The sequence below is a fragment of the Zosterops lateralis genome (genome assembly GCF_965231275.1).
Source record: "Zosterops lateralis genome assembly, chromosome: 3".
Lineage (NCBI taxonomy): Eukaryota > Metazoa > Chordata > Aves > Passeriformes > Zosteropidae > Zosterops > Zosterops lateralis.
This window is the reverse complement of record NC_139764.1, coordinates 78,879,564-78,907,397: the sequence shown is the minus strand read 5'-3', so window position 1 is coordinate 78,907,397 and position 27,834 is coordinate 78,879,564. Positions and strand designations below refer to the sequence as shown.

Here is a 27,834-nt window from a genome sequence, read left to right as displayed (position 1 = left end):
ATTTCATGGGCTTGGCCTGCAATGAGTTCTCCCTGAGATCTGGTCTCTTAATGTAGCTGTGGGGTCTGTTTAACACTTGTGAGGCTACACTTCTGCATAGGATTACTAGAAACACATAAATGGCATTTGCTTGCACATCCTTGTGTGACACTGGCAACACCTGCCTGAGTATGCTGCAGGTAATCTGTAGTGCTCACTGCATCAGCCGGGCCTTTATCACACTCCAACAGCAGTCATCTGGGGCATGCATCAAAGGGTCTTTGCAGATGTCTCTGGAAGCATTAGTGTCCATATTGCACTTCAAAGAATACAAAGACTATCTGGGAATACTTCCCTGAATTGGGACCCATTTTCCTGTTTTTTTGGCTTCTGCCATCTTACATTTAAACATGGCATCTGGTTTTCTTCTTACTGAGAACCATATACCAAGTACAGTGACCAGGAAAGGGTGGGGAGGTGTTTTCCTTCGAGTTACTTAAAAACATTGCCTGAGGAATGGAAACACTGCTTTTCTTGTGATACAACCTCTATTTTTATTACTTTTCTCTGTAAAATACAATAAAAACATTGTGGGAAAATATATAGTCAATTATCTCCAGTGGAAAGGATACACCATCCATTGGCAAGGCTTCTGGGGGATGGAGCAACAAGTTGCAGGCCTGTCTTGTCTTTCAGTCTATGGCTCAAAAACTGCAGAACCACAAATTTAAAAACAAAATACAAGAATATGAAATGCAAAAAGGCAGTTTTCCATCTGAAAAACATCATAAATGGACAGAAAAATGGCCAAGACCATTATGACTGCAGCTGCAGTGTGGGTAAAGCACTCTGGAACAGAAAGGGGGATGTCTTAGGGTCTGAAAATATGGTATCCATAAAGTTCAAGTCAGTGGCAACATTACCACTGGCTACAGTGAGTCCAGATTTCCTCCAATGTGCTCTAAATTTATTCTTGGCTCTCTGTTCTAGCATCTAAATAAAACCAATGGTGTGCAAATGAACACAAGGGCATGGAATAGTCAAAGTGGCAGCAGCATTGACAAAGGCCAAGTCTGTGCTGGGTTGTGTTTAACACTCACTGCCATGGCCCAGCTTTCAGGTAGACCAAGGATTTTCACATCACACTTTATCATTCCTGGCCAGCCTTTGATGTCAGTTCTCAGTTTAGGCTACAGCCTCCTGTGAGAGGTGCACTGAGATATGTTTGGTTGAACTACACATTGTGGGTGCCCCCACAGCACCTGTGACATTCCAAAAGTGTGTGGTGGCACTGGAGGCTCCATTTTGTGATCTCCATGCCTCCTGCCACTCCCTGCTGCAAAACTGGAGCCCAGCTGCTTGTCCTGAAACCTGGATGCTCCCTCCAGCATCTAAAAAGGCCTCAAAGAAAAACACTAGAAATTTATCCATCTCACAGAAGCTTAATGTTCATTCTGCAGTAGTGGAAGATGTGAGATATTAACTACTTAAGTGCCAATATACCACTGAAAGTGACACACAAGTGAAATTCAGGAGAGTGTTTCTATATGCCCACAGTATTTGACCAGATTTACTGATGCTTCTTAAAAATATTTACTTTATGGACTTCAAGTTCTAAAACTGAGGCAGAAGATTCAAATTCTCATTTTGCTGTAATTGCTCAGTTTGGGCACCAGCTATCTGAGATGTTTTTATGGCCAATTCAACACTGCTTTTCAAGAGTAAGTGGTGAATACATAGGATTTCAAGAGGAAGTCGTGACTGCAAAGGACTTCTTTTTTTGGGTAACAAACACCTTTTCAGAGTTGGAATGCAACAGCACTGACAAAAAGCATTTAAAGCAACTTGAATTCTCTAGAAATGTTACTTGCCAATGATGCAAGTCATCACCTCTTACAAGTGTGTGTCACATTGTCAAGTCAGTGTTTTGAATCAACCATGTAACTGAAGAATATGATGAAATATAAGGCAGAAAGTAAATTTTCCTGTTGTTTTGAATATCTTAAATGACATATCTACAACTTTGTGTTACATACAAGGCAAAATATTGAATCTTGAGGATCACATCAATGAAGAGCTCAACTGACAAATTAAGTTTTTGTCATCTGAAGTGCAGAGAGATCCCAAAAAACCCATTAACTCATTAAGATGAATTGCAACCTTTTAAAACACACTTCTATACAGATTAATTATATATATTATGTTTAAAAGAAAAATATGCACATATAACTTGTGAGCTACTTCTGAGGACGATTTATATTTTTTTCTGTCGAACTGCTTAAGGTACAGGCTTACTAGTATTAATGACAACAATGTCCATGACTTTCAAGTTCCTCCAGTTGTCTGCTGAAGCAGAAATGAGCCTTCTTAGAGTCTGATGGTGCTATTCAAAAAGACTGTTCTCTTATTAAAACCAGAAGCTTTCATTCTCTCTGGAGGCCTGATATTTATGATCAAGCATTTCATGCCTACTTCTCTTGTCCTAATTCTGGTCATTTGCAACAATGCTGGTGTTAAGTGACTATGAAACCCTAGTCTCTGAAGTAAGCAGATTTTCAGGCCCTGTGCCCTACGTCACATGGAATCATTTATTGCAGTACAATAGGAAATAAGGCCACTATGCCTAACAATATTTCTGGAGGGAGAAATGCTGCTCATTGCTGAGTAACAGTATACCCAGATGATTATTGGTTGTAAATCCTGCCTTCAAAATCAATGGCTTTTTGCATTTAGAACTAGCAGAATCAAAGGGCAAATTACCAAAGAAAAAGTGCAGAGTACCAAGCTCCCGCACAAGAAACTGGTCACATGGAAGTGCCAACTTCGCAGATCCAGTTGACATAGGGCAGCAACCTGGTCTTGGCAGCTGGGATGACATGGGCTTTGAGAAGTACCAAAGTTCCATCACTGGATAAAGACCCTGGCAAGCAGCTCAATTCCTTTTCCCCACATAAAAACCCTATAGCTCTGCTTTGAGCTGAGTATCTCCTTACACACATCCCTTACTGGGATGATTCTCTTACATAGAAATAACTAGAGAGCTTCAACTGCAGGTGGTTAAAGAATTGTGGACCTGTTGGAGCTTGCTGTATTAAATCTGAAATTCACAGCTTACCTTCAAATCACTGCCTTTGGTCTTGTTAAAGCTGTAGTGAAAAAAACAGGCCCAAGCCTCTCAGTTTTCCAAATGTAGTAAAAAGTGTTTGAATACACACTTTAATATATTTTCTGTGGCATTTTTTGTAAAATACAGATATATAATTATAGATATAATGCATATATAGCATTTACTGTATTGATAAAAAGCTAGTCTTTTCACAATGACAAGCCAGTATTTACAATATGATTCAAATTTTAAGGAACAAATAAAACAATATTGTGTGGTTATATGATAAGAATAATTTGAGGAAAAATAAGAGACCAGTTTTAAAAAATTCCCAGACAATAAAGTACATAGTCTTGACAGGAGCACCACCATGAATATCCATGCACAACCCTTTTTTTTTTTTTTTCTCTCTTTATAGGAACATGCATGATTTAGCTCTTCCACATTTCTACCTAGTCACAGCTCTTAAGTTGATATGGCTACTTATGCTTTTTCAAGTATTGATTAATTGTACTATCCTTCCACTTAGGTGTTTTTCCAACTGTAAAATTTCAAAGTTTTGGCTAGAGCAGGAATAACTATACACAAGTTACTTAACCAATAGAGCTATGATAATTTGCATAGCTGAACTTCTCCACATCTTCTCCACAACTTAGAACCATTTCACAAACCATTAGCATGAGTTTAAATAGCATTTTTAGCATTGCAGGTCTTTTATAGGAAGTTTGCCTCAAAGGACACTGCACTGCCAAGACCAGCGACAGAGCTGAATACACGAATGCTCTTCGTTATCCTCATATATGAACATTACCCAGCCATTCATCTGTAACATACTGTCCACAGCACAGTAAATGTAAAGATGATCTTCATCTTCAATGTACTTTCACCCTTTCCTCAGAGGAAGAGAAGTGCTATTACCACATTTTCCAGAAGAAAAAACTCTGATAGAGACTGAGTGAACTTAGGTTTACTCAGAAAGGTCACTTAGGAAGTTTAAGACATCAAAGAAGCAAGCCCAGATCACCTCAATTGCATCCTGTTGTCTTTCTAACTTTGAATGAGAACTTTATACATTTCTTTAACAGAAACAAATACATAACTGATAGAAATAAAGCATTCTTCAGGCACAGGCTTAAAGACTGCTATTCTGTTCCCACAAAAGAGGAGGTAGCAAGAGGGCCATTTCTGCATGTATTATCTCCATCCCACTGAAGAAATACTAGCTGAAATGAGTCTTTTTTGAAGTGAGAGTGGGTAAGCCCACTATTTGCCTGAAAAGATAAAGCAACTCTTGAGAAACGTGAAAATTCACCTTCACCAAAAGAATCCAACAAACATAAACCCGAAAGACCTTAATCTCCTTCAATGCTGACTGGGAAAGCATTTTCAACTACATCTTTACCCACCTTAGAAGGCCTTTACATCACCTGCACAGTATAAATGAGGATTAGCATACTGTTGAAGATGACCTGTTTTCTAGAGCACTGAAATTTGTTTCACAACCTCTGCGGTTTAGCTCTGATAGATGGGCAGCTGAAAGGCAGCTTTTGCAGAAGGACTGATACACACCTGGCCTGTGCCGGTGCAGATTAGGGAAGAAATTTCACCATGTAAGTGCCTCCCTGTGTCCTTGTCACTCTGGGGAAGTCTGGTCAGGAGTAAATGGTGATCTACATTCTTACAAGTGCCATTTAGAAACCAGAGGTGGGAATGAAGGAAAGCTCTCCAACACCAGGGCAAAACCAGAGCAACAGAAAGGCAGCTATGACAACATTCTGCTTTCAGAAACACTTTTGGGCAAACTGAGTCACCTGCCTAATTGATACAAGCAATGTATTTTTGAAAATACTGAGGATGCAGGACCTTTCACCCTTATTAAAAAATAAACCAACCAAGCAAACACAAAAGAAAATACCAAACCCAAAACACAATACAGGTAAAACCAATAATGGAATTTCTCATCCTGCTCACTTTTTTTTTTTTTACCTAAATCAAACTGCATTTTCCTTTAAAAAAGTAAAAATACAAAAACAAAGATACATTAAAATATCCTACTGTCCAGTAAATGTCTTATAGGCAATATTTATGGAGGAAAAAATGCATCAAGCCCTACCTTTGACAAAAATTAAGCACCCCAACATTCATTTCATACAAAGGAATGCTGCTTCTAGTGCTGTTGGTTTGAATTATTGCTATCACCACAATTTGAATACACACTATTTGTCTTCAAATATATAACCATAAATCTAGACTAATGCTGAAAAAAGCAAATCCTAGTGAGAATGCTGTGCCATTGATAAGCTAAAAACAGCATATCATGAGAAGGCAAACTAATCTTTCTGTTTACCTTGTAAATAATTCATTAACTAAACTTCTATTTTAGGCTGGATGCTTGATGCTTAACACTAAGAAGTCCAAATATCCTTTGTATCCCTTACAATAGAGAAGAAACTTGTAAAACGCCTTTGGTGCATCAGTTTATGGTATGAATGTTTTAAAGAAACTCACTAGTGCTATAGGAAATGTAAGTGGGCTTTTCTGTGTTGTTTAATACTCCAAGTGTCACTTCATTCTTTAAAGGGGTTAGAACAGAGGAGGGGGAAAGGGGAGGAAGTCTTACTTAATTTGTTGCATATGTCCCAACGTGTTATACAACTAAGTGTATTATACCAGAAAACTAAAGCAGTCTGCACCGCAGCAAACTCTGTATAACTCAAAATAGGAGAAAATTCTGGCCACAAGCAAGTCAAAATTTTAGTGAAACTTCCTCTCATATTATATATACACACTCTTTACAAGCTACATCAAGTGTCCTTTCATATTCCAAAAGAAATACATTGTAGACACCAAACATACTGTATTTTTACTTAAAGGCTTCATCAAACCATATGTGCAGACACTTGAGAAGATGAGAGTGTCAAGCTTCCTAGGGTCCTAGAGTCAAAGAAATTCTGCTGCCCCCCACTGCTAAGTAAGTGCACTCCTTCCACGGGGGGCAACATCTGCCGATCCGTCATGGTTCCACTTGGCGAGGACCCCAAGAAACTTCCTTGGGAAGAAACAATTTTCTCAGGACTGGCAGCCAGTTTAGGGGATGTGGAAAAGTTATATCCATAGAGCGCACAGGGACTGTGCAGTCTAAACGTGTTGTAGGAGCCTTGGTGGGTTTGATTAGTGGTAAAGGCATTGCTGGATGGGGAAGGCATGATGTACTGGAGCTGTGGAGACATCCCTGAAATCTGCATGGACAAGCCAGTCTGCGGGCAGCTGAATGCATCCCCATCATTGCCACTCATAGACATATTCACAGTTGTGCTACTCGACACACCAACATAGGAGGGAGTCCTTGGGGGTGCAAAGGTCTCACTGGTCTGGTTTGTGAGCCGGTTGTAGGTCTCAGCCAAGGAAGTGCTGTATCTGTTCAGGGTCAAGCCTGAGCGGGCACAAGCTGTGTAGTCAGCTGGAGCAAGGGTGCACAGCTGGCTAGTGTTGGGGCTGAGGTGGAAGGCTGGAGATGAGCAAGGGGAACCCGGTAAAAGGTGTGGATGGGTAGATGGCACTCCACTGCCAGATCCCTGGAGTAAAGTAGAGGAACCTGCATTTCCTGGAAGAGAATATTACAGTGTAAGAAGCACATTGGGAGAGGACCACTTCCTAGGTGAAAGATCAAGACCTTTGTCTTTTATAATAACCCTTAAGATTAAATCCAACTTAAATTAATTTAAAACTTCTATATACGTGTGCAGGGGAATGTGTGAGTAAACCACATGCATATTTCTAAAGAAACAACTTGACCAAGAAAGAGAACTGAAGTTATGTTTTTACAACCATCACTCAGTGCTTAGAGCTCTTGCCCAAAAGGTTAACTGCCTCTTATATGACATGGAAGGAAACTGCATGTCAGTTAAGATGTAGCCAAGTGAGTACCACATCACAGGAAGCCTTCTTCAAAATTATGGTTTTTGGCTTGTCTGTGCTCTCACTACAGTTTGGAATGTGTTTCAAGCACTCTGTGCCTGACTGTCACTGTCAGAGCACCAGCTCAGGAACCAGCTCCTTAGCTCAGAGGCTCTCACAGATAACAGTTTCAGGAAAGCTCCCAACTTCACAACAAAATTTCAGAACAAAAAAATTCTGACTTTAAACAAAAAAAATCTGAGAACAATGAAAAAATTCAGAACAATTTCAGGAAAAGTGTAGGCTGAACACTGCACATAGCTGCTTCATTTCTTGAATGGATGGGTTTGCAGCAAACTGTTTGCAAATTGTTCATTTACTGATATCAGAACTTTTTTATACTACAAACACCAGTGCTGAAGGCTCTTGAAAACACACTGCTTGCTATAAGTGAAACCTTTTCTCAGGACTGAAAGTTTCCCAGCTGCAAGAAACATTTCCTTTTCTTAAAAGATCGTATCTTCCTGAAACTGAGTGTAGAAAAATTATCTGGGGCCTTTTACAGTCTTTTAGGAAGAAGACACTTAACAAGGAAAACCTGTTTATCAATCACATTAACAATCAAACAGCTTGATGCTGCAAAGAGATACATGCTGTCAATAAGTTAACAGGTTATCATAATAGGTGAGATAGTAAAATGAAAAATACATTATTAATGAACACTGCTTGCAGCTGCTTCTCTGTTAACAGGACACCACAAGCACATTAGACACTGCCACATTACACAAATGCTAGTGGTATAAGACATACTTTTTTTCTAATCTTCATCCATGCGTCCACTACCTTAAGATGAGCATTTTCAGCATTAACAACCAGGAGAAATTTCTAATGGGGTCTTTTGGAAAGCAGCTATGTCCAAGGTATACATGACTAAAGATTTTGCAAGGATCATATTTGCCATCCTCAGAATATCAGCAATAACTTCAACAATCTTCTTAACCTCAGGCAACAGCAGAAAAGGAAGTGAGAAGTTCACAGCACCAGTTCCCCTGCTACCAAACAATCTCCTACATACAAACAGCCAATAAAGCCGGTCTGTCTCCTAAATGGATTAACTGCATCCTCAGTTCCCTTTCAGTCTTACACAGTGTGACAAGGTGCTTCAGGTCTCATTCTATCTTCTCATTAAATGCCTTTGATGAGACCGTCCCTCACCCCCTGCTACTCCCGAAACTCTGCCAACGCTCATCCAATGTATCTATGATTTGGCATAAAATCTCCTTTTAGTTGCCTACACTGAGGACTAATACTCAAGATTTCTCAAAGGAGTGAACTAAGAAGCTGACAAAAGTGATTTCTCTGAATTTCTTTATGTTCTGGATTTTTGTTCTGAAGATGTTTAACAACTTTGTAATCAATACATTATAAAGAAAGCAGACTGGATGATTGTAAATTTGGTAGCAGAAAATTTAAAGAATTGGGAGCAATATATGTCAGATTTAGCTGGGAAATGGCTGAGAGGTTTTATATGTGCACTGGCATACTGTGGATATAAAAGTACTCAGAAAAGAGTACAGAGATTCCACTTTCTGTCCAAATAGACCATTTAAATATTTTTCTCATTCATTACACTATCTGCTCAATGAGGAAAGTGGAGACAAAGAGGTTTCCAACAAAGAGTGAGGAGCAGGAAAAAGCAAAATGGAGAGAAGAGCCATTTCTTTAAGCTCTAGGATGCAGATAAAGTTTGTTGGCCCATTTACTGAACAATTTTCAGGTCTTTAAGAATCAAGAAGGGGCTCTAAGAAGAAAACAAATTAAGCTTCCTCCCATTTACTCACTACTTAAGAGAACATTTCTTCTCTCATTCCTTTTTTTTTTTTTTTCCTTAAAAACACAAGTAATTTGTACACTGCAGTTTGGATGTGTATAACAGAAGTCACCTCTAAGACATCTTTACCTTTTGTTTCTAGCCAGAGCGTAACACTAAGGAATAGATTATTCAATCCTTAAATAACTGGCATTCTCCTCCACACGTCATCTGATTTTTCTTTACAATTTAACATTTTTATTGCCGTGGTGGTTGAGTTAGCTTTAGTTTTCTAACTTAGAATAACTCTGATTAGAGGGGATGGCTGCACTGTGATTAGTCGGTTGTTTCTGTCTTGCGAGTGACAGACTTACCTAGACCTTTGTAAGGTATGATGCATGACTCAAACCACTACAATGGGCAAAGCTTCATCTTTCATTTTTGTAAAGAAAGAACACAAAGACACTTGTTACCTTGTTTGGGTATCCCAGGTATGTCTTCAAATGTAAGTGTCCTCAGTGAAGGTCTCCAGAAGGCGTAAGACTCTACCAGAGCTTCCAGTCCCATTCTATTTAGAACAAAAGAATCACAGTGTCATGAAAGCAAGTTGTATTTTGTCACACATCGCTATTGGATACTCTACCTCAGAAACACATAAAAATAGTAACATTTCAGGATTATTTTCAAGTTGATTTTGCTTTTTTAGAAAAGAGCCTTACAGCCTGTCCATGAGACCACAGAGACCTGCAACCACTGGGCTGACAGAACACAAAGTGTTTTCCAGTTCCACAAGCCTGGCTCTCTATTTCAGTATTTTGTGCCTTTAGGGAGGGCTGTTTCAGTGGGAAGACTTGGCTAACATGATTTAAAATGTTTTGCTAGTATATTTCTTAAAGAGATTATCCCTCTGGCAGTTAAAACTTTAACTGCCAGAGGGATGGTCTGCTATTTCTTCCTAGAACAAAGGTGATCCACTGGCAACTTCTGTTAAAACAGGATTCCCAGTCATTACTGATGAGCTGGAAAATCACACTTAAAACATGAACAAGGCATGGATGTACAGCTGTTTTGCTACTAAAATCATGTATAAAACAATGTTGTTCTGCTAAGCAAAATGCCTTTAGAAACTAAGTCTTCACTCATTTTCTTGCAACAATGTCCTGAGAAAACAGAAGTAACTGTGTAGACAATGGTGGTAGACATTATTTAGAATAATCTCTCTTTCCTGAAGGTAAAGGCCCATTTTTGTTCTGACAATTATTTATGAATAATGCACCTCAGAGATATATAAACTTAGATTTTGGTGTTATTTTTGGCTGCTAGGCCCCAGAAGCCTGTTGAGTGTCAGCATCAGGCACACACCAAACACAAGTGCTTGCCTGTGAACAGCAGTACTCTGTAAACTTGAATTGTGCAAATAGCGCAATTTGAAGCAACCAACACGTTCTCATACTACTCCTTCCAGCAGGAACACAAATGTCTGTCAGGAAACATTTATAAAGCTTTTATTAGCTGAAGCTGGACTAAAAAGATAGTCTTAATTTTCTGCAGTAATGGTGAATTTTCATTTCTAGTTAAAGTGGAGATAAAAGCCACCTCCTGGAGGAGTGCAGCCAAGGCGGTAATTTATACAAGATGCCTTCGATCAATTCCCACATTTTATCACCACTCTAATTTGCACTATCAAATGCCCAAGTTTATTTAACAAAAAAGTTATGTTTTTCCTGAAGTATTTAAAGGGAGAAATTTTGGTCCTTTCCTGCGTAAAAGTTTTTATAGGGTCAAACTTAAGGACCAACTGAAGAATGAAACTCTTCTCAGCACATAAATTCTGCTGCACTTTGCAAATGCATGGGTAATGTTTTTAAAAGGTGAAGCTACTGATTTCTATAAAATAGCCTGTGGGACTGAATTTTCTATAAAATAGACTGTGGGAATGACCCAGAAGGGCATATTTTTAATTAAACAGAATTACTGCATGCAGCAGTGCAGAGTAAGATAGCTGCATTAAAGCAAAATTGAAAAGTTGGGTATAATTTTGCCACAGTCGTTTTTTAAACTTGTTGCAGACTAAAATGCCTCAATGATAAACACACTGGCTAGAACGATGAGGATAACAGAATCTTAACATTTAATTTCAGTATTTAACAGAGCAAAATAACAATCCATCCAGTGAGTATACCAATAGAAATTTTCCTTGACAATTAAAATTCTGGGCTGAATTCCAGACACACTTATCCAGTAATGCAGACTATAAAAGAAAACAGCGATACTGACTTCAGTAAAACAATGTCAATTTGCAGCAAAGAAGGGTTTGCAGAGTCACTTCTGTAATGAGTCTGTTTGTAGAGTAAAAGCACTCAGCAGCCTAAAGGCTGCTCCAAAACATTTCAGAGATGCTGGCTTTTCCTTCAAGACTTGCCTTCTTAATCCATTTCCATAAAAAAATAACTTTCAATCAAAAAATCCTGCTTTTTTTCTAATACCTGAACCAGACTATTCCTAGCAGCCAAACAAACAAAAAAATTCTCTCTAGATATACCCAGTCCAATAACTATACTTGTGTGGTTGTAGATGCAGTATTCTTACATCATTCTCAGGTAATTCCAGAGCTGTCCTGGCACATTAAAACCTGTTCAAAACTGGCTTCTGAACAACTCTTTCCTTTCTGTCTATCTAAAGGGTATCTTCTCTTGTTTCATATAAAAATGTGCAACAAATTCTAAGTCCACCTAAATCTGTACATTTCAGAGGATCATGGTTTCGCACTTCTTAGGAGGTTCCATAGTACTTATTTTATAGTTCTGCAAACAACAAGCATACCAGAGACACTGTCTAAGAGAGGGAGGGGGAGCTTTCAAACAGGGCACGTATGGCAACCCTTTTCTTCCTAAAGTACACACAGCATGCTTTGCTTCTTCAGTCACTGCATTTACCTGGAAGTTATTGTTCACCTAATTTCTAACTAGAAGGCTACAAAAGAGTGCAAAACTCTATTTATGTGAGTGGCTACTGAACATGGATACTTATGTCTTGCTAGAAGACAAAATCTCAGACATACTGAAAAGATACTTACAGTGAATGCCTGTAAGTCTTTACAACTACCTCATCCCTTCCATAAGTATTCATTTTCCCAAAACTACTCTCATTTGCTGTCCAGTTTCAGGTTTTATGTAACTCAGGTGTAAGCACAAAACAGGCTTTAATGCTCAAGCTCCTGCTAACAGAGAAGCTCAATAAAGCAAGTATCAAAAATAAAGTCTCTTATCATTCCTACCAGCACAGTCTGCTCTCTTCTCTGCAAGACCTGGTCATAAACATATAGCAGCTGCAGACACCAAGCAGTGTGGTCACTGGAACTGATGTATACTATACACCACAAGGAAATATTGCCTTTTTATAGCTGAAATAGTTAACATACAATTCAAAACAGACTTAAATAGCTTGAATTAAACAGTTGTTAGATGAAATATCTCATGGGCATTGGCAGCCCAGACCAGGCCCAAACCTCCACTTTGCACTACTCAGAATTCCCACTGCTATTTTGAAAGATTCACTGCTATTTTGAATCTTTCAAAATAGCAGTGGGAAGTCTGAGTAGAACAAAGACAGTATAAGACAGTATAAGTAATTAATCAGTCCATCCGCAACAGAAGAGGTGGAAATCAGTCTCATTTCACGGTCGTGTATAGCCTGCTAGAAAAGACATTCACCCAGGAAGGGTACTTAAAACTCCTTAGACTAAACAGACACTTGAACACAGGTCTCCCACCTTCCAGGCAAGTGTACTAAAGGTGAGGTTACTATACAAATGAGTTTCTCCCACTTCATGAGGAAACAAGCCGCTCATCCGTGCCATATGCCACTTACATGCAAGAGAACCTGGGCTTGTAGTTCAACAATGGTATCTGCAACTTGTGTCTCTAGCCAGGAGAAAGAGGAGATTTCAAGGACAGCCTGAAATCATGGACCATGGAGTGTCACTGCTTCCACTGAAAGGAAACTTGAGTACATGAGCCAAGCCAAGTGCCAGCCTGTTCTGGACCTAGGTGGTCAGAGGTGTAACAATGGGAGCTCACCACAGAGAACATTACTGCAAAGTCTGAGTGGTCCCTCAATGAGTATGAGTTCACAAATTAGTTTGTCTGTAACTGCAAGTGTGCACCTTGAACAGCCTTCACAATCTGATTCTGTCAGCAGGAACAAGCCCAGCTCCTTCCCAGCACCCACCTGTTACGGCCTGAATCTCTGAAGCCTTTGGCGAATGGATTCCTATCAATCTTCAGACGAGTTATCTGTGAATATAATTGAGAGAAAATATTACCTATAAACTCAGATAAGCAGCATAGAAAACAACTCTCCTGACAGAAATAAGCTGACAGCAGAAACATCTTCCTTATTTATATAGTTTAAGATGGTTGCCCTGAAACATAGCAAAATAAGGGCCAATCTTCTGATCATTATTTTTGCAGATCCCTGGAGAAGCTAATAGGTATTTAAAGCTTCCAAATGGCAGCTAGAATTACCAAGAAAAAACTTCAAGCAAATGTCATTCTTCACCTAAGAGTGTACACTATCTAACTGCAATACAATTTAAATTAAATTTTATTTCTGAACTGGTCAAGAAGGAAATGTGAAAAGAGTAATTATCTCTAGGTTATTATCCTCCACTAAAAAAAACCCAAACCAACCAAAAAACCTCAGAAAAACACAACACATTCAAAATAACTGTAATTTATTTTAATAAATGGGAAAGCCACCAAATACTTATATTTGAGTATTTACATCTCTCCTGCTCTTCTCTTTGTAAAGTTATCAATGCATATGTAATTTCAAAAAATACAGCTGCAATAATTTATATGGAATTAATAAAATGTCACAACACTAACTATAGTGCCATTATATATGCTAATACTTAAACAAGAGGTAGAAAGAGCTGAGCAATACAACCTGCAGTTTACTTTTGACTTTGAATCCGTGCGGACCCAGACAAATTGCCCTTAATAACAGAAGCTGAATGAAATTAATAAAAACAACTGCAGCTTTCTTCAGAACTCAGCTTCTCCATTAACGTCCTGGGAGTATTAAAAGCACTGGAGTCAGGAACAAAAGTGCTTTAAAAATTCTCTCCAGACATGTATCTACATTTAGAGGTACAGAAACACCTTTAAAAATTAGACTGCTCTTTGCCTTGTTCTTCAATGCTGCATTTATAATCAAGACACCATTAAGCATGCTAATTAGACTGTGTGATCTCCATAATACAAATGATTTTTTTACATGCAGCATCTCTGAAGGCTCAGCTGTAGCCTCCAGGCCCTACAGCAATACTGACAGTGAAAGCTACTTATAGTAAAAAAAAGGTTTAGATAATTCTATTTTAATAAGTGATATAATGAAAGTATCTGCTTTTCTCCTATCTCTTACATCTCTGGTTTGCTCTGAAAAGCCTGTAAAGTGCTAACCAGAAAGCCCAAATTACCTGTTGATTTTGGTATGCTGTGACAGTAGTGAAAACTGTCTCTGGGAAAGAGAAGGCTTTCACCCCTTCTCCTGAAGGGATGGGCTTGACAGGGGACAGATCATCACCACAGTCTTTTCGGATGACGTGCACACGAGGCTGGTATTTGTGCATGGAGTGAAGGATAATCTACGCAGTTGTGAAAGAAAAAAGATAACATTTATTAGAAAGGACACCCTGCTGTTTCAGGACTAATAACTTTTTGGAACTGATTATGGTATGTGTTTACCGCACCACTTACTGGAAATCAAATGTTTTCTTTAACCTCTGAAGGTTCTTGTTACAGTAGTCTAATCCCTGTGCATTTATGTTACTGCCAACCCTAAGCATTTAAAAATTACGACTCACGAGTTCCAAATTCAGAGATTGGCTCAATTGAAACTGGCTAAAAGAAAAAAAAAAAAAAAAAGAAAAAAAGGGGAAAAAAAAAAAAAAAAAAAAGAAATCAGGAAGTCAGGTCCTACTGGAATTATGAAAGCTTTGTCACTTTTTTCCACTGAAGTCTGGATTTGACCTAACAGGATTAACAGCAGCAGAAATTTGCCTTTTGTTTTTGGAACCTTCAGGATATGGTATTGGAGCAAGTTTTTCCTTGTATCTCAAGGGCTGGAAACAAATCTTGTTGGAACACAAGCTGAGACTCTCACACTCGGAAGAAACATAAACTTAAGAGTAAAATGATAACCAAATCCAAAACTCTATAGTGTTAATAACAATCAATTTATAAAACAGATAATGAATTTCAATTTAAAAAACCCTCCCTGCATACAAAAAATCAAAACTAAATCATAAAAGAGAAGTGGATGAACTCATACTGCATAAAATTAAACACACAAATATTTCTTGGTACTGCACCCCAATTTTAAAGGAGATTTAAAATACAGAATTTTTCCTCTATTTTACTCCACTTCAGCTAATCACTATTAAAATAGACGATTTCAAGGAAAAAAAAATGAAGCTCAATTATTATTGTTGGAAACTCTACGAAATTAGTAACTTGATAAATAAACAGTCCTATGGCTATTGGCCTGGGGAACCACTAATCAACATTCTGGGAAGCTTTTTAATTTCCTGCTCCTTGAGCAGATTTAGAACATGCGTGTGCTCTAGCACTCAACAGAGCCCCTATGTCAGACACCATGGAAGTTCATTCACCCAAATTATATAGAGGACAGTGCATTCATTTGGATAAACTAGAGCTTAGCTGGTTTAATACACTCGGTCCTGGCCAAATTACATGATCCTGTTTTGGTAAGTCAAGTTTCTGGATAATCAGGGGTTTTACTGGTCATTGAGAAAGATTTTGACAATGACATCACAGGCTCCAATTAATTGCTCAGGGAGTGCCCTATGGATATTCTCATAGAAAGTCTTTTTTCAGTTTCTGAGATCTTGAACAGAGCAAGACTTTTTATCGTACAAAAGTGTTTTCTCTTTAACAACACTCCTTTCAGTTCTCCAACAGCAAAAATCTCCAAAATGAAAATGCAGAGAGGACAGCACATTCCTCACCCTGTTTTTCTGTGAACACCCAGTGGTACCAGGGGAGATACTGGTGCAACAGAAAAAGAAATTATCAAGAAAAGATGTTGCACAGTTCAAACCCACTGCTATTCCGTGCCTGCTATTCCGTGCCTTGCCATTTGTCCAGGTGCCACTGAGCATGCCACGCTCTGTCCCACACAGATGACTTGACCCCATCAGCTTTGTGGTGCAAACCACTTCTGGCTCACACATCAACGATAATCCTGGCAGCTACAAAGAGCTCTGCTTACGCATCAGAACAAGTGAAATCAAAGCAGCACGGAGATGAACACCTCCCACTGCTTATCTGGATGGCTATTACAGCTAAACTGATCCATGTCACCTCCTAAGAGCAACCTGTCTGGTCTCTGCCCTGTACTGAAATTTCCTGCACTGACACACTGTTTTGGCAATTAGCAAATGCATAGCAATATTTTCTTTTTCTTGATTTTGTACCATATCTTCTAACAATTGGATCTTTGTTACTGATCTGAAGGACTCTGAACTCTAAATAATGCATAGCTGCAAAACCCTTGTGAATTAAAGAGCAACATGTGAAGACAGAACATAAAAGGAGAAAGAGATGCAACATCCACTCCAAAAACAGTCTAGCTCTATTATTCAAAGCACCACCTAAAGCTACTGTGAAGAAAAAGCTAAGGAGAAGGAGATTCTGGCTTTTTATTTCACAGTGCTTGCACATTTAAAAGTACCAACAGGATCTAACAGTTTATCTGCAGAAACAGGAATTTTCCCTTCATGCCCTTAAAATCCAACACCAAAAAACCCCAATCAGAAGTCCCACTGTGTTCCCAAATATGAACTGGCATTACATTCAACTCACAGCTGAAGAGCCTGCCTCTCTTCTATAAAGTCCTCACAGAACAAGATCAAAACACTTCATTGCAGGAATAAAGCTCTCTCACAAAAAGTAAAATTATACTTTGGCTACAGCAGCTGTCAAGAAATCACGATCAGATGGAAGACACTGCAGCAGGGAGCCCACAGGTAGGAGACAGAGCAAAGGCCACCAGAGCACCTGCAGCCACACAACGCTGGGATTACCTCTGCAATGGCTTTTGAGAGCTGCTGCCACAATGAGGCCTCAGAGCTGACCCTGAGCATGAGCACCACCATGGCACAACCATCTCAGCCAGAACAAATGAGAGCCAGATACTCCTTCACAGGGGAGACGCCAATCCTCCAGCAACTTGGCGGTGCCAACACTACACAGTCACGTTCCCCCTACCCATACAGTCCTTGCTGCTCTTTTTGCCAAAAAATACTCCTTTATCCTCCCTCCAAAGCACAAGCACTCAGACTCTCTGCAGTTAGGGAAGTGTGTGGGGCTAAGGAGCATGGATTCTCTCTGTACTAAGATGAAAACTGCAAGTGCAAATGCTGATGTTTCACAGCTTTTCATTGTAACAAGAACATATAACTGCCCACTGACTCTAAGCAGAGCTCGCTACTAAGAGCCAAGTCTGGGCAAAGTTACAGTCCGCCTCTGCTTCCAGCCTCGCCCCACTCTCAAATGGGGAAAAAAACCCACCCCAACCACCAAGGAACAATTAACACACTAACAGCCTCATTTTCACTAAAAGTTAAAAGATGTTCCTCTGCATCAAAAAATACTCAGTTGAAAAGCATGGAAAATAGCATAAAAAATGTTGACTTTTCCCCTCCACTGAAATTCAGTATAAAAACTGCATTGAAATAGAAAAATTAGTCAGCTCTAAGCAGCCTCAGGGAGAGACTGCTTTTACAATGCAGCACTCACTCCACAGATGAGAGAAGGATGAGAAGCATTAACAAAGAGCATCCAGACTGTGCACTTTTCAGTGTCAACTGCAAAACACAGGTTTACTTTTCCTTAGAATCCCAACTTAAATGAAACACACAAAAGCCACAGTGTGTACCTTCATGACTCTATAAGAATGCAGTAGTTCCAAAGCAGGGAATTCACCCTGGAACTCCTTTTGAGATCAGAAACACACAAGGAAAACACGTCCATATAGATTTTTGTTCCATCTCCACAGACTGCAAGTGGAACCCATGTATCAGAGGGTGTCCTATGTGCAGATACGTACTGCAAAATCTCTGAGCTGAGCAGCACTAAAAAATCGTGTAGCTACAAACTCCCACTTGAAGTGCTGATGAAAACAGCAGCAGGCAGCACGGAATCTGGAAAGTGCTTGAGCAGTGAGTGTCTTAGAGATGGCTGGTCTCCTTTCACAGAATGCTAATCTCAGGGCAAAAAGGGGAATGAACTGCCACCAACTACTACCACAACATAAATACTGGGCAGGAATTCTACCTTAGTGCATATTTGCAAATACTGTCTCCATTCTTACACACATGGGTGACTTCTTTCAGAAATTCTGAGAGTTAATACTCTAGAATAGGTAAAAGGACTCTAGATTGATACCACGCAATCTCTGTACCTTAACGCCTGCAAAATCGAAACCTACCTCCTGGGATTTTAACACAAAAACTCTGCAAAAGCTTACACCTTGGATGAGCACAGGAAACACAAAGGAACAGTTTCAATGAGGATTAAATTGCCAGAACAGAAAGCAAGGAAAGCATTCCCAAACAACAATACTTAAATCCCAACGCTGCTTGGTGGAAACCCCACCAAGGTTTCTCTGAACCACTCTGCCTACACACAAGAGGAAAAGACCCACTTTGTAATAATCTAAAATATACCCCATGTCCCATACAGGGGTGGGAGAGTCAGAACTTCTGATATAAGAACAAATATTGGAGGGACACTACAGCCCTGACTCCTAGCTCTTCACCATCCGTCCCCTGGTACCCTCCTGAGAAAAATGGTTTCTTCCTGCTTATGAGAAACAATTGGGTTTTTATATTCATCACAAAATATGATTATTCGTTTTCCATTATTGCTAGAGGCATTCAGAGGCTACACAGCTTTTTCAATACAGCATTCCACACTACCATAGCTTTAAAAGAAAAAATGTACCCATTGGAAGAGACACTTTTCTGCTTTCTGCTTTTGCCTTTTCTCGTAATTATGAATGACATGTTTGCAATTTCCCAGATTTGAGAAATATGAAATTATTTTGCAGTCATCTTTCTTTTGTCCTTTTATTTTAATACTTAAATTTCCATTTTGGGGAGGAGGGGCACTGCCATAGCTCTCAATCAGTTCAATGTGTCTCAAATCACTGTACTTGAGCTTTGCTTCACTCATTTCTAAGCCGAAATACTTAACTAAAGACCAGAAAATTTATATCCCCCCATATTACAAATAACGGTGTGCTGTGTACACTACACAGTTTTCAGCTCAGAATAAAAACAAAGCTGAAATCTGGGAAGGAAGAATACAGTAACACAATTCCCTGTATAGCTGAGATTTTATCACAGGGCAGTTTGCAACTGCAAGTGCACAGGTAGACCAGGGTGCCCACAGATTGTCCCTCTGCACCCACCCAGTACAAAAACCAGCTGTCTGCTGGAAAAGCAACATTTTATCCATTTACATCTGCTCCACTTTCAGAGCCCTTACAATAGACTCAAGATTCAGGGAAAACAACTCACACTTGAGAGGAGTCACAAATATACAAATGCTGGGGAAATTAAGGAACTTCAAGTGCTAACCTTAATTCAAACGGACACTGCCAAATAAGACCCCATAACTGTAATTCTGGAAAGAAGCAATATAAAATCTCTTTTGTGCTATCCTAAGAAAAGCACTGCTAACTTAAGAGATGTGAATACCCCCCACATTTCTTTTAAGGAAAAACAAAATGAAATTATGAAAATTATTGCACAAATTGAAGTCTTTTTATCCTTGTTACCACACTTGCTAGGTCAGCCACGCTCCTGTACTCCTGCCTCTGTTAATTCCATTTGCAAACACAAATAAGGGGAGAAAATCTCAGACTATGTATTACCAAAATATCTGGCTCAGTCTCACAGAGTGCAATTATACAGAAAGGTGAGTGTGGTGTCTTTGCACCCTCTGCCAGGTATATTTTCTTTCACTCCTTTCCCTGAAGGAGAAAGTATCCTGGTTAATAAATCGGGTTACGCTAAGGACAATGGAATCCACATCCTGTCTAAAAACTTTCCTCTAACATCTTAAAGCTCTACCACTTGGAACTTGATGCTCCTTCTGAAAGGATGCCAACATTTGCCATTTATTACAGGGGTTTGTAAAATCAAAGGCTTCACCCTGACTAAAAACAATCCTCATTTTTTAATTATTTCTTAAGGTGTCAAGTAAAACTATTTTAGGGATTGCTGGAATGATACTGGCTTACATCGGTCGTGTTTCAACAGTTTTGAAGAGAAAAGGAAATATTAACATAACACATTTTGTCACATTAGATAATGTCATAACTAAACAATTTAGAACTTGCAAACAGAACACTCATACTGCATACGTCTTCGCCAGCTTTTTCAGAAGTAATGAGCCTCAGCTGTGAGAGGGTCTTGCCTCATAAGGTGTGTAATAAATCATCATCGGAGCAAACCCAGCTCCCATGTTGTTCGTTACTGACTGCAATTATTAACACCTCACGGGATTTCACACAAACGTTTAGGTTAAGAAAATACTTAAGTGTATTTTTATCCACGTGAAGTTATTACACACTAGTAATGTTTCTCCTAGCCACTTGTGAATTTAAGCGTCCTCTTCGATCGTAGCAGAAGTTGCGAGTAACACGCTCGGTGGGAAATACCGAGAGCAATTCTGCCCCTCTGTATTAGGCAATTTAGCCTTGTAAAGTCCTCCTTTGCAGAAGGAGTTCTCTATTTGAGGGGGGAGTAAAACAGCAGGCTATAATAAGCAGTTAATTATTGGAGCAGAAAGTAAGCAGATTTTAGATCTTGAGAGTTAAGTTCCAAAACAACTCTGAAAAGTCAAGCCTATTTCTGGCACGCCGAAGCTGTACGTCAGAGCCTCTCCGGGCTGAGCAATGTGCCTACACATAATGCCACCAAAGAGCAACTACTCACATGCCCTTGATCGTCCAGCTCGTTATTGGTAAGCTTCAGTTTGTCAAAGCTGATCACTTGTCTCATCCATGTCTCCCCCGAGGCGGGTGAATCGGGGTGAATATAAACACGAGGCGGCACCGGGGAGTCAGCATTACCAGCCACCATCCACTTGGAGCTATGGTAAACATACCTGTAAAAAGAAAACAAATACCTTTAACCACAAGCACCAAAACAATTTATTAGACCCATTCAGCATTAATAAATTAGGGCCCATGCATACAGCAAAAACCCATCAATTAACCAAACATGAAAGGACTCAATTTTACATAAACAAAAAGAATTTGTTTGCTTCTTTGTTTCAAAACATAGTTCTGGCACTTGCAAAAATAAGGTTAAAATCCATGCTCTGATATGATCTTACTCTTCCTAAAATCAGTCTCAACACTAAGTTTCAAAATGAGCTTTAAGCTGGTGTCAATTGATTGATTGGTTGCTACAGCTCTGCTCTGAAAAGGCATCAGCAAACAGGGAAGAATCTGGTCCTTCTTTTATCAAATTGAATAGTAATTCCATATTTGGAAGTTTTATCATATTGAGTCTAGTATATGACTCTATAAATAAAGCTATCGAAGACAAAGAATGTGATGATTGCAAAAAATAATGAAAATATGTGAAACTGTGTTCTTGATATTTCTGTAGACCATATTAATAGGCTTGAATAGTATTGCAAAAAGGTTAAAAAATGAAAACAAATTGAAAACAGAGTCTGTTTCATTTGACAGGCAAATGCTGACAAGGTCATTCTATAATGAATTCATTCTTATATAGAATGAATTCCATAATAAAATGTGCCTGCTTTGGTTGAAAACCTGATCTGAAGGCAGACACTTCACAAGGCAGTTTAAAAAGCCTTAACTGAAAGTTGTTTTTTTCAAGTACAGTAAAACTCCAGTAATTCAGCCGTGTTTTTAAATAAAAACAAGAAAGACTTTACCAAATCCTATCTTTGCACAATTCAGTTTCAGATCAGAAAAAGACAAGCACAAGACAGTCACAACAGATAACAAAATGATCCAGGTATCACTCTATACAATTCAGATCAAGCTGCACAGCTAAGATCGAGAACGGTGGTGAAATTCTCTCCTAGAGACAAATTCTCCACCCCAGATCACTGCTGTAACATTTTTCATTTATTTTATATTTCTTGGTTCATACTTAATATATTCCTTCCCTAAAAAAGTAAATAAAGTTATAAATACTCATAAACACAAATGTATTGATAAATACACATTTTGAGCTACAGTTTAAGCTCCCAAATATTTATACGGTCAAATTTTGCTAGAAATCCAGACCTAGATGTAATCTTCTTCATTTCCATTTGTTTTGCTATCTGCTCTGTCTGCTAAAGATTAGGCTCCATGTGACTGCTGTCATGTCTACAAAATTTAAAGATCTGCGAGACAGTGTGTGAAGCTTCACAAACAGCCTCAAGTAAAATATGCAAAGCATTAATATTTAGTGGAAAGCTTAAAGGTATGGTTACTAATACATGAATACAAAAAAAAATCACATTTGTCAACTAAGAAAATACTGCCCTTCATACTATACTTACTAAGTTACTTCAGTTTCCTGGGCACCGTGTATCACACCGTGAAGACAGTGCAGGTCAGCATGACCATAATTATTTTAAATGAAATGAGGTTTAAACAATTTATACTCAGTATAACTGCTTTTAATTTTTAGTATTAACATTTTAATAATTTGGAAGTATTACCTTGCTTTTTCTACTAATTTATTAATTGTTCAGACCTTCTAGGAATTATATTTTTAGATTGTTAAGTAAATGCACACATGAAATATGAAGAAAAAAAAATAGCTTCCATTTGAACTGCACTGCACTGGTGCAAGGAAAAAGAAGCATTTTTTCCTTTATGATAGAGGAAAGACTCCCCTGACTGTATATGCTGGGCATTGTCAGCCCTGGTATCTGATGCCACTGGCTGAAAAACTCAAAATCTAAAATGGTCCTAAGAAAGGTCTTACACACCACAGGAGAAAATGACAAAATAGCAGTCAATGAGGTAAGTACAGGAAAAACACAGGGCAGCATTTGCTTAGGAAACAAGGCAGCATTCCTGCAGAACCAACCTTTTAATCTTGGTCTGAAATATTCCTAGTTGTAGAATTAAATCCACAGCGGTTGTCCCCACATTATGCTAAGTACAGGTTAAAACAATCAAACCCTCAATTGGTAAAGACCTGATCCTGTCTCCTCTGAACTGCTCTGGTCAGGCTTCCCCCCTGGCTGCTCTGGAGCATCCGAAAAGCAAGACCTTGGAAACGGCCTCAACTCATAACAGGAACTGCTGCGGGCCCAAGCTTGCAAACATTTCTACAGGACCAGAGCCTTCTGCACAGCACAACCAGCTCCCTCAAAACACAACTACCCTTGAAACACTGAGAGCTTCAGCACAACATTTCTACTCCTAAATGTTCAAAGAACAACCTCGTTTGTTCTTCACATCATTTTCCAGACAATAATGCCATTAATTCTTTAAGTAACAGTAATTAGAAACAGTACCCTTTTTGAGTCTAAGCAACCAAATATCTATGATAAACAGCTTTTAAATTAAATTATAAAAATAATTTGAAGCATGATTTATTTATAAGATAGCTTATAAGTATTTAAATCAGGTATCCATGCTATTAATGTTTTTAATTAATGTTAATATAATTTGGCACTAAGAAATGTACATTTTCACATTTATTTGTTAATAGGAAATAATTCCCACCGACAGGAGGAGGAAAAAATACTATAACATTTCCTGGCCGCAGCAGAACTGCACTCTGAAAGCCAAACCTGAGCATCTGCCCACAGTACAGACACAGTATGAGGCAAATGTATCATAAAGAGCTTCAACACAAATTTTAGTTGCTTTTTCATATTTCGTACAATATGGTCTTTTAAAATACACTGGGATGAAAATAAGAACCTTTAAGGAGAGCTAAACATGATCTTCTGCTAATTTATGTTGTGTTAATATTTTCTTCCAACAGCCAAGCACCCTATAGCTTACATCGTATGGGGTTTTTTTGCCTAAAAGTCACCATACCTGTATCTTTTGTTATCCACTGGCACAATATCCATAGCAATATAATACTGCTGATGTGGGTCTAAACCTGAGATCTTCACTCTCATTGCAGGAAACATCCGCCTGAACATTGGAAAGAGAGAGGTCATTTTTAATACGAAACAGACTTGGGAATGGTTGTTTAGGAAAAGTAACCACTTCGTGGGATTTTTCTCGTTCTTCCTTTTAGCCTACAGAGTCCTTTTGGACGATTATAGTTACATAGCCATGAAATGGCCCATTCGATATGTCAAAACAGATTTCTAAAGTGCATTTACTCGAACAATGCTTCGTATGTTTGGGGATACGCTTTGGGAGTACAGCTATTACCACATCATTTCAACTTTATTGTTAGACAGTAAATCATTTGGGTTTGAGAGTTACTTTAGCAGTACACACATTTAAAGCCCATTTGAGATATTAGTAAGAAATGTATTCCTGGAGATGTGCAAACACCACCTCCACCCAGGAAGCCCAAGGCTTACAGAAAGGCAAATTGCCACTAGAGTTTCAAGTGTCAGCAGAAAATGGTGTCTCGTTGCTGTAGCAGCGAATTGGAAAGCTACATCCACCGTGATACAATTATAACACCGCAAGGATGCAGTTATAAAAGCCAATGTGCCATGCTCTAACCCAACAATATGGTCTTTATTGACACGGGACTTCCTGTCTGCGACTTACTAAAGGTGAAGTGCGAGAGCTACTCTGTCTTTGAAAGGTATAGTAAAACTTCTTTATTGAAAGCAGAAACGAATCTACAAGTAAATTTCTGAAAAAAAAAAAAATAAAACAAAAACGACGAAAAACCAAACGTTCAAGATTTAAATCCTTCTGCGGAGAAACGGATTAATTAACCAGTGAGGTGGTTTTAACATAAAACTGCCCTTAACTCTTAGCTTGACATGCTTTTTATCAGAAAACTTCATTCTTAAAGGAAAAAAAAAAAAAAAAAGAAAAAAAAAAACCCGAAACGTCTTGACTGCAAGCTAATAAAATACTCTTCTGCATTTTATAAACCTGAAAGATATTCCAGTTTACTCAGTATTTGCTGCTGTGCTAAAATATATATGTATTGTATATGTATGTATTTGTGCAAACAAGCTATTATAATTAGTGACTGAAAACAAAAATCCAATTTCCGCCATTTCTGAATAAGGACGAGGATAAAAACCTGACTATGGCTAACTAGTTTTTGCTGTTATTTCAGTGCACCTGTAAGATAAAACAGAAAATCCCCGACTGGACTCTCTTAAGACAAATGCAGCTTTGTGCTGTTTAAGAACTACATTTCAATCATTAATAAAGGCTCTCTGAAAATGCAGACGGTAGCATATGGATTCAATAAAATATGTTTTTGTAATTTCTAATAAGTCCAAATACTTTTATACTTCCCAGGTTTTTACCATGTGTATCCCCTGGAAAGGGGAAAAGCTTCCCCCCAGAAGGGCACGGCGCTGCCCTAATGAACAGGAAACCCGAAAGGCCACATGCTCCCGTGCCCATCTAACATTATCGCCATCTACCTGCCTCGTAAATCTGGAGGTTCCCCGCTTCGGGCCGCTTTGATGTGCCCGCCCGCCCCGGGAGCGCGCGGGTGGCGGCCCGGCCGTGCCCTCACCTTCCCGCCTTGGTGATGATCATCTCGGTGCCGATCTCGTGGAAGCGCTTCCAGAGCTCGGCGCCCTGCAGGTCCACGCGCGGGGCCTGCGGCGTGGGCAGCGGCGAGCCGGGCCGGGAGCCCTTGGGGGAGCCGCCGGGGGAGGCGGGCGGGGAGGCCGCCAGGAATCCCTCCTCGCAGCCGCCTGCGGAGACAGGAGAGGAGGCGATAGCGGCCGGGGCAGCGCGGAGCTGGCCATCGAGGGTTCCCTCAGCTCCGGCCGAGCAGCCTGCGCCGGCCCGCAGCCCTGGCTTCGGGAACGGGGGCGACCCGAGCGCCGGCACCGCGGCAGGACGGCCGGGCTGGCGGGGACCAGCTGCTCCACCGCCGCACCCAGCGCCGGCCCGGCCGCGCTGCGAGGCGCAGCTCGTTTGGCCATGGGCTCCTGCCCCGCTGCGGGAAACTGCGCTCCCCTCCGCGCACAGCAAATTACACACACACACATATGTAGGTGTCGTGTGTGTGTGTAAATGTGTATATATACACACACATATATATGCACACATAATTATATATATAGTTGCAACACATAGTTATATCTATAGTTGCATATGCACTTTCAGCAGCACACGTACACATATGTGTCCTATAAGCGCCTTTGCCTTCCCTCGGAAACAGGGCTGGGGACAGTCCCCGCCGTCGCTCCCCCGGGCTGCAGCCCCGACAGTCCCGCCGGGGCCGCCCTGCCCCTGCCGGGTCCGAGGGGCCGCGGAGCCCCAGCGCCAGGCCAGCGGGAAGGGGAGCGGTGCCCACGCAGCGTGGAAGGACAGAAGGGATAACGGGGAGCCGAAGCGCCGGTGGCGGCGGGGAAGGGGGTCCCGAGCGGGGCCGGGCAGCGGCGGGGCGGCACTCACTCACCGGCGGGGCCGCGGGCGGCGCAGCCCAGCTCCGTGTCGCCGCAGGTCCTGCCGCCGGCAGCGCCGGGCGAGCTCTTGGCGCAGCAGCCGCTGCCGCCTTCGTCCTCCGCCGCCTCGTCCTCGCCGCCCAGCTTCCGCCGCTTGGGCTGCCGCGGCGGCGGCGGCGGCTGCTGCTGCTTCTCGGCGCCGATGAGAGCCTCCACGGAGAAGGCGTGAGCCTTGAGGCTCATGGTGGTGCCTGGCGAGGACCGCCGCTTGTCGGCCATGCCCGCCGCCCTACAGCCCGCGCATCCAGGCGCCCCGCGGCCGCCGGCACCCGCGCCCGGCCCGCCCGTCCTCCCGACCGCTCAGGCAAGGGGCTGCGGCTTTTCCTCGCCTTTCTTTTTAAATCCGAGTTATCAGCCAAGAATTTTTTTTTTTTTGGGGGGGGGGATTGTTTTGGGTTTTTTTAAAGTGGAAAAAAAAAATCTATTCCTTTCTGCAGATACGTTCCTTCTCTCCCCCTCCTCCTCCTCCTCCTCCTCCACGTTCTGCCCCGTCTGATGGGCCAGGCAGGGCTGACATGGGTAACAAACGCTCTGCGGACACAAATTAGGGCTTGTAATTGAAATTTGTTGCCTTGATCTGTCAGCACTTCCAGGCAGGAGACCTGTGGGAAGAACTCGCTCATTAGTGTCACTGCGGCGGCGGGGGCCGGGCGGAGCCGCGGGCCGGGGGCGGTGCGCTCCTGCCGCCCGCAGCCCAATCAGCGCCGCCCCGGCCCCGCCGCCCTTCCCGGGGGCCCCGCCGCCCTTCCCGGGGGAGCCCCGCCATCCCCCGCCCGCCCCGCCATCCCCGGCCCGCGGCGGATGCGCCCGCAGTGTTCGCTAAAGGGGCGCCCGCCCCCCCAGCCGCATCTCCCCCAAAACTCACAGGGACGGGGGGGCCTCTCTGGAGCCCGGCATTTCGGCCAGGAAAACCGTTCGGACGTTAAAAAATGACGTTGTGCCCTGTTTTGCTGTAAGGAATTAGGAATTATTGCTATTACTGTTGTGCTTGGAGATCCATCGCGTTGTTATTCAAACTCTGGCTGCAGTGAGGTTCCAGCGCAGCATCCGCAACCTCCGCTAAACACAACCCATTAGCGCTGGGGCTGCCATAAATCGAGGATTAAACCCAACTTTGTATGAACATCGAAGCGTCCAGCCGCAGCAACTTTAGTAATAATCATATTTAGGTGCATAAAATAGTTACAGGGAAAAACCTCTAAAACTCTTAAAGTTTTGGAACCAGATATTCTTTCCTTTAAATATCCAGGGAAATGGAAAAAATGTACTGAGATTTTTGTTGTGATTTGTTTTGTTTTGTTTTGTTTTTCTTATTGGGACATTTTTCCTTTTTTTTT

At 40.8% G+C, this 27,834-nt stretch overlaps 1 protein-coding gene across 1 annotated transcript; it reads right to left on the bottom strand.

The window, feature by feature from the left end:
* Positions 1 to 3,283: 3,283 nt before the first annotated feature.
* Positions 3,284 to 27,101, bottom strand: TBX18 (T-box transcription factor 18). The gene is made up of 8 exons (XM_083858516.1): positions 26,452 to 27,101; positions 25,555 to 25,738; positions 23,919 to 24,020; positions 20,824 to 20,995; positions 14,275 to 14,442; positions 13,023 to 13,087; positions 9,266 to 9,360; positions 3,284 to 6,689 (listed from the first exon to the last, which is right to left on the bottom strand). The coding sequence occupies exons 1-8, from the start codon at positions 26,714 to 26,716 to the stop codon at positions 5,965 to 5,967; spliced, it is 1,776 nt and encodes a 591-aa protein (XP_083714642.1). The 5' UTR covers positions 26,717 to 27,101; the 3' UTR covers positions 3,284 to 5,964.
* Positions 27,102 to 27,834: the final 733 nt, after the last annotated feature.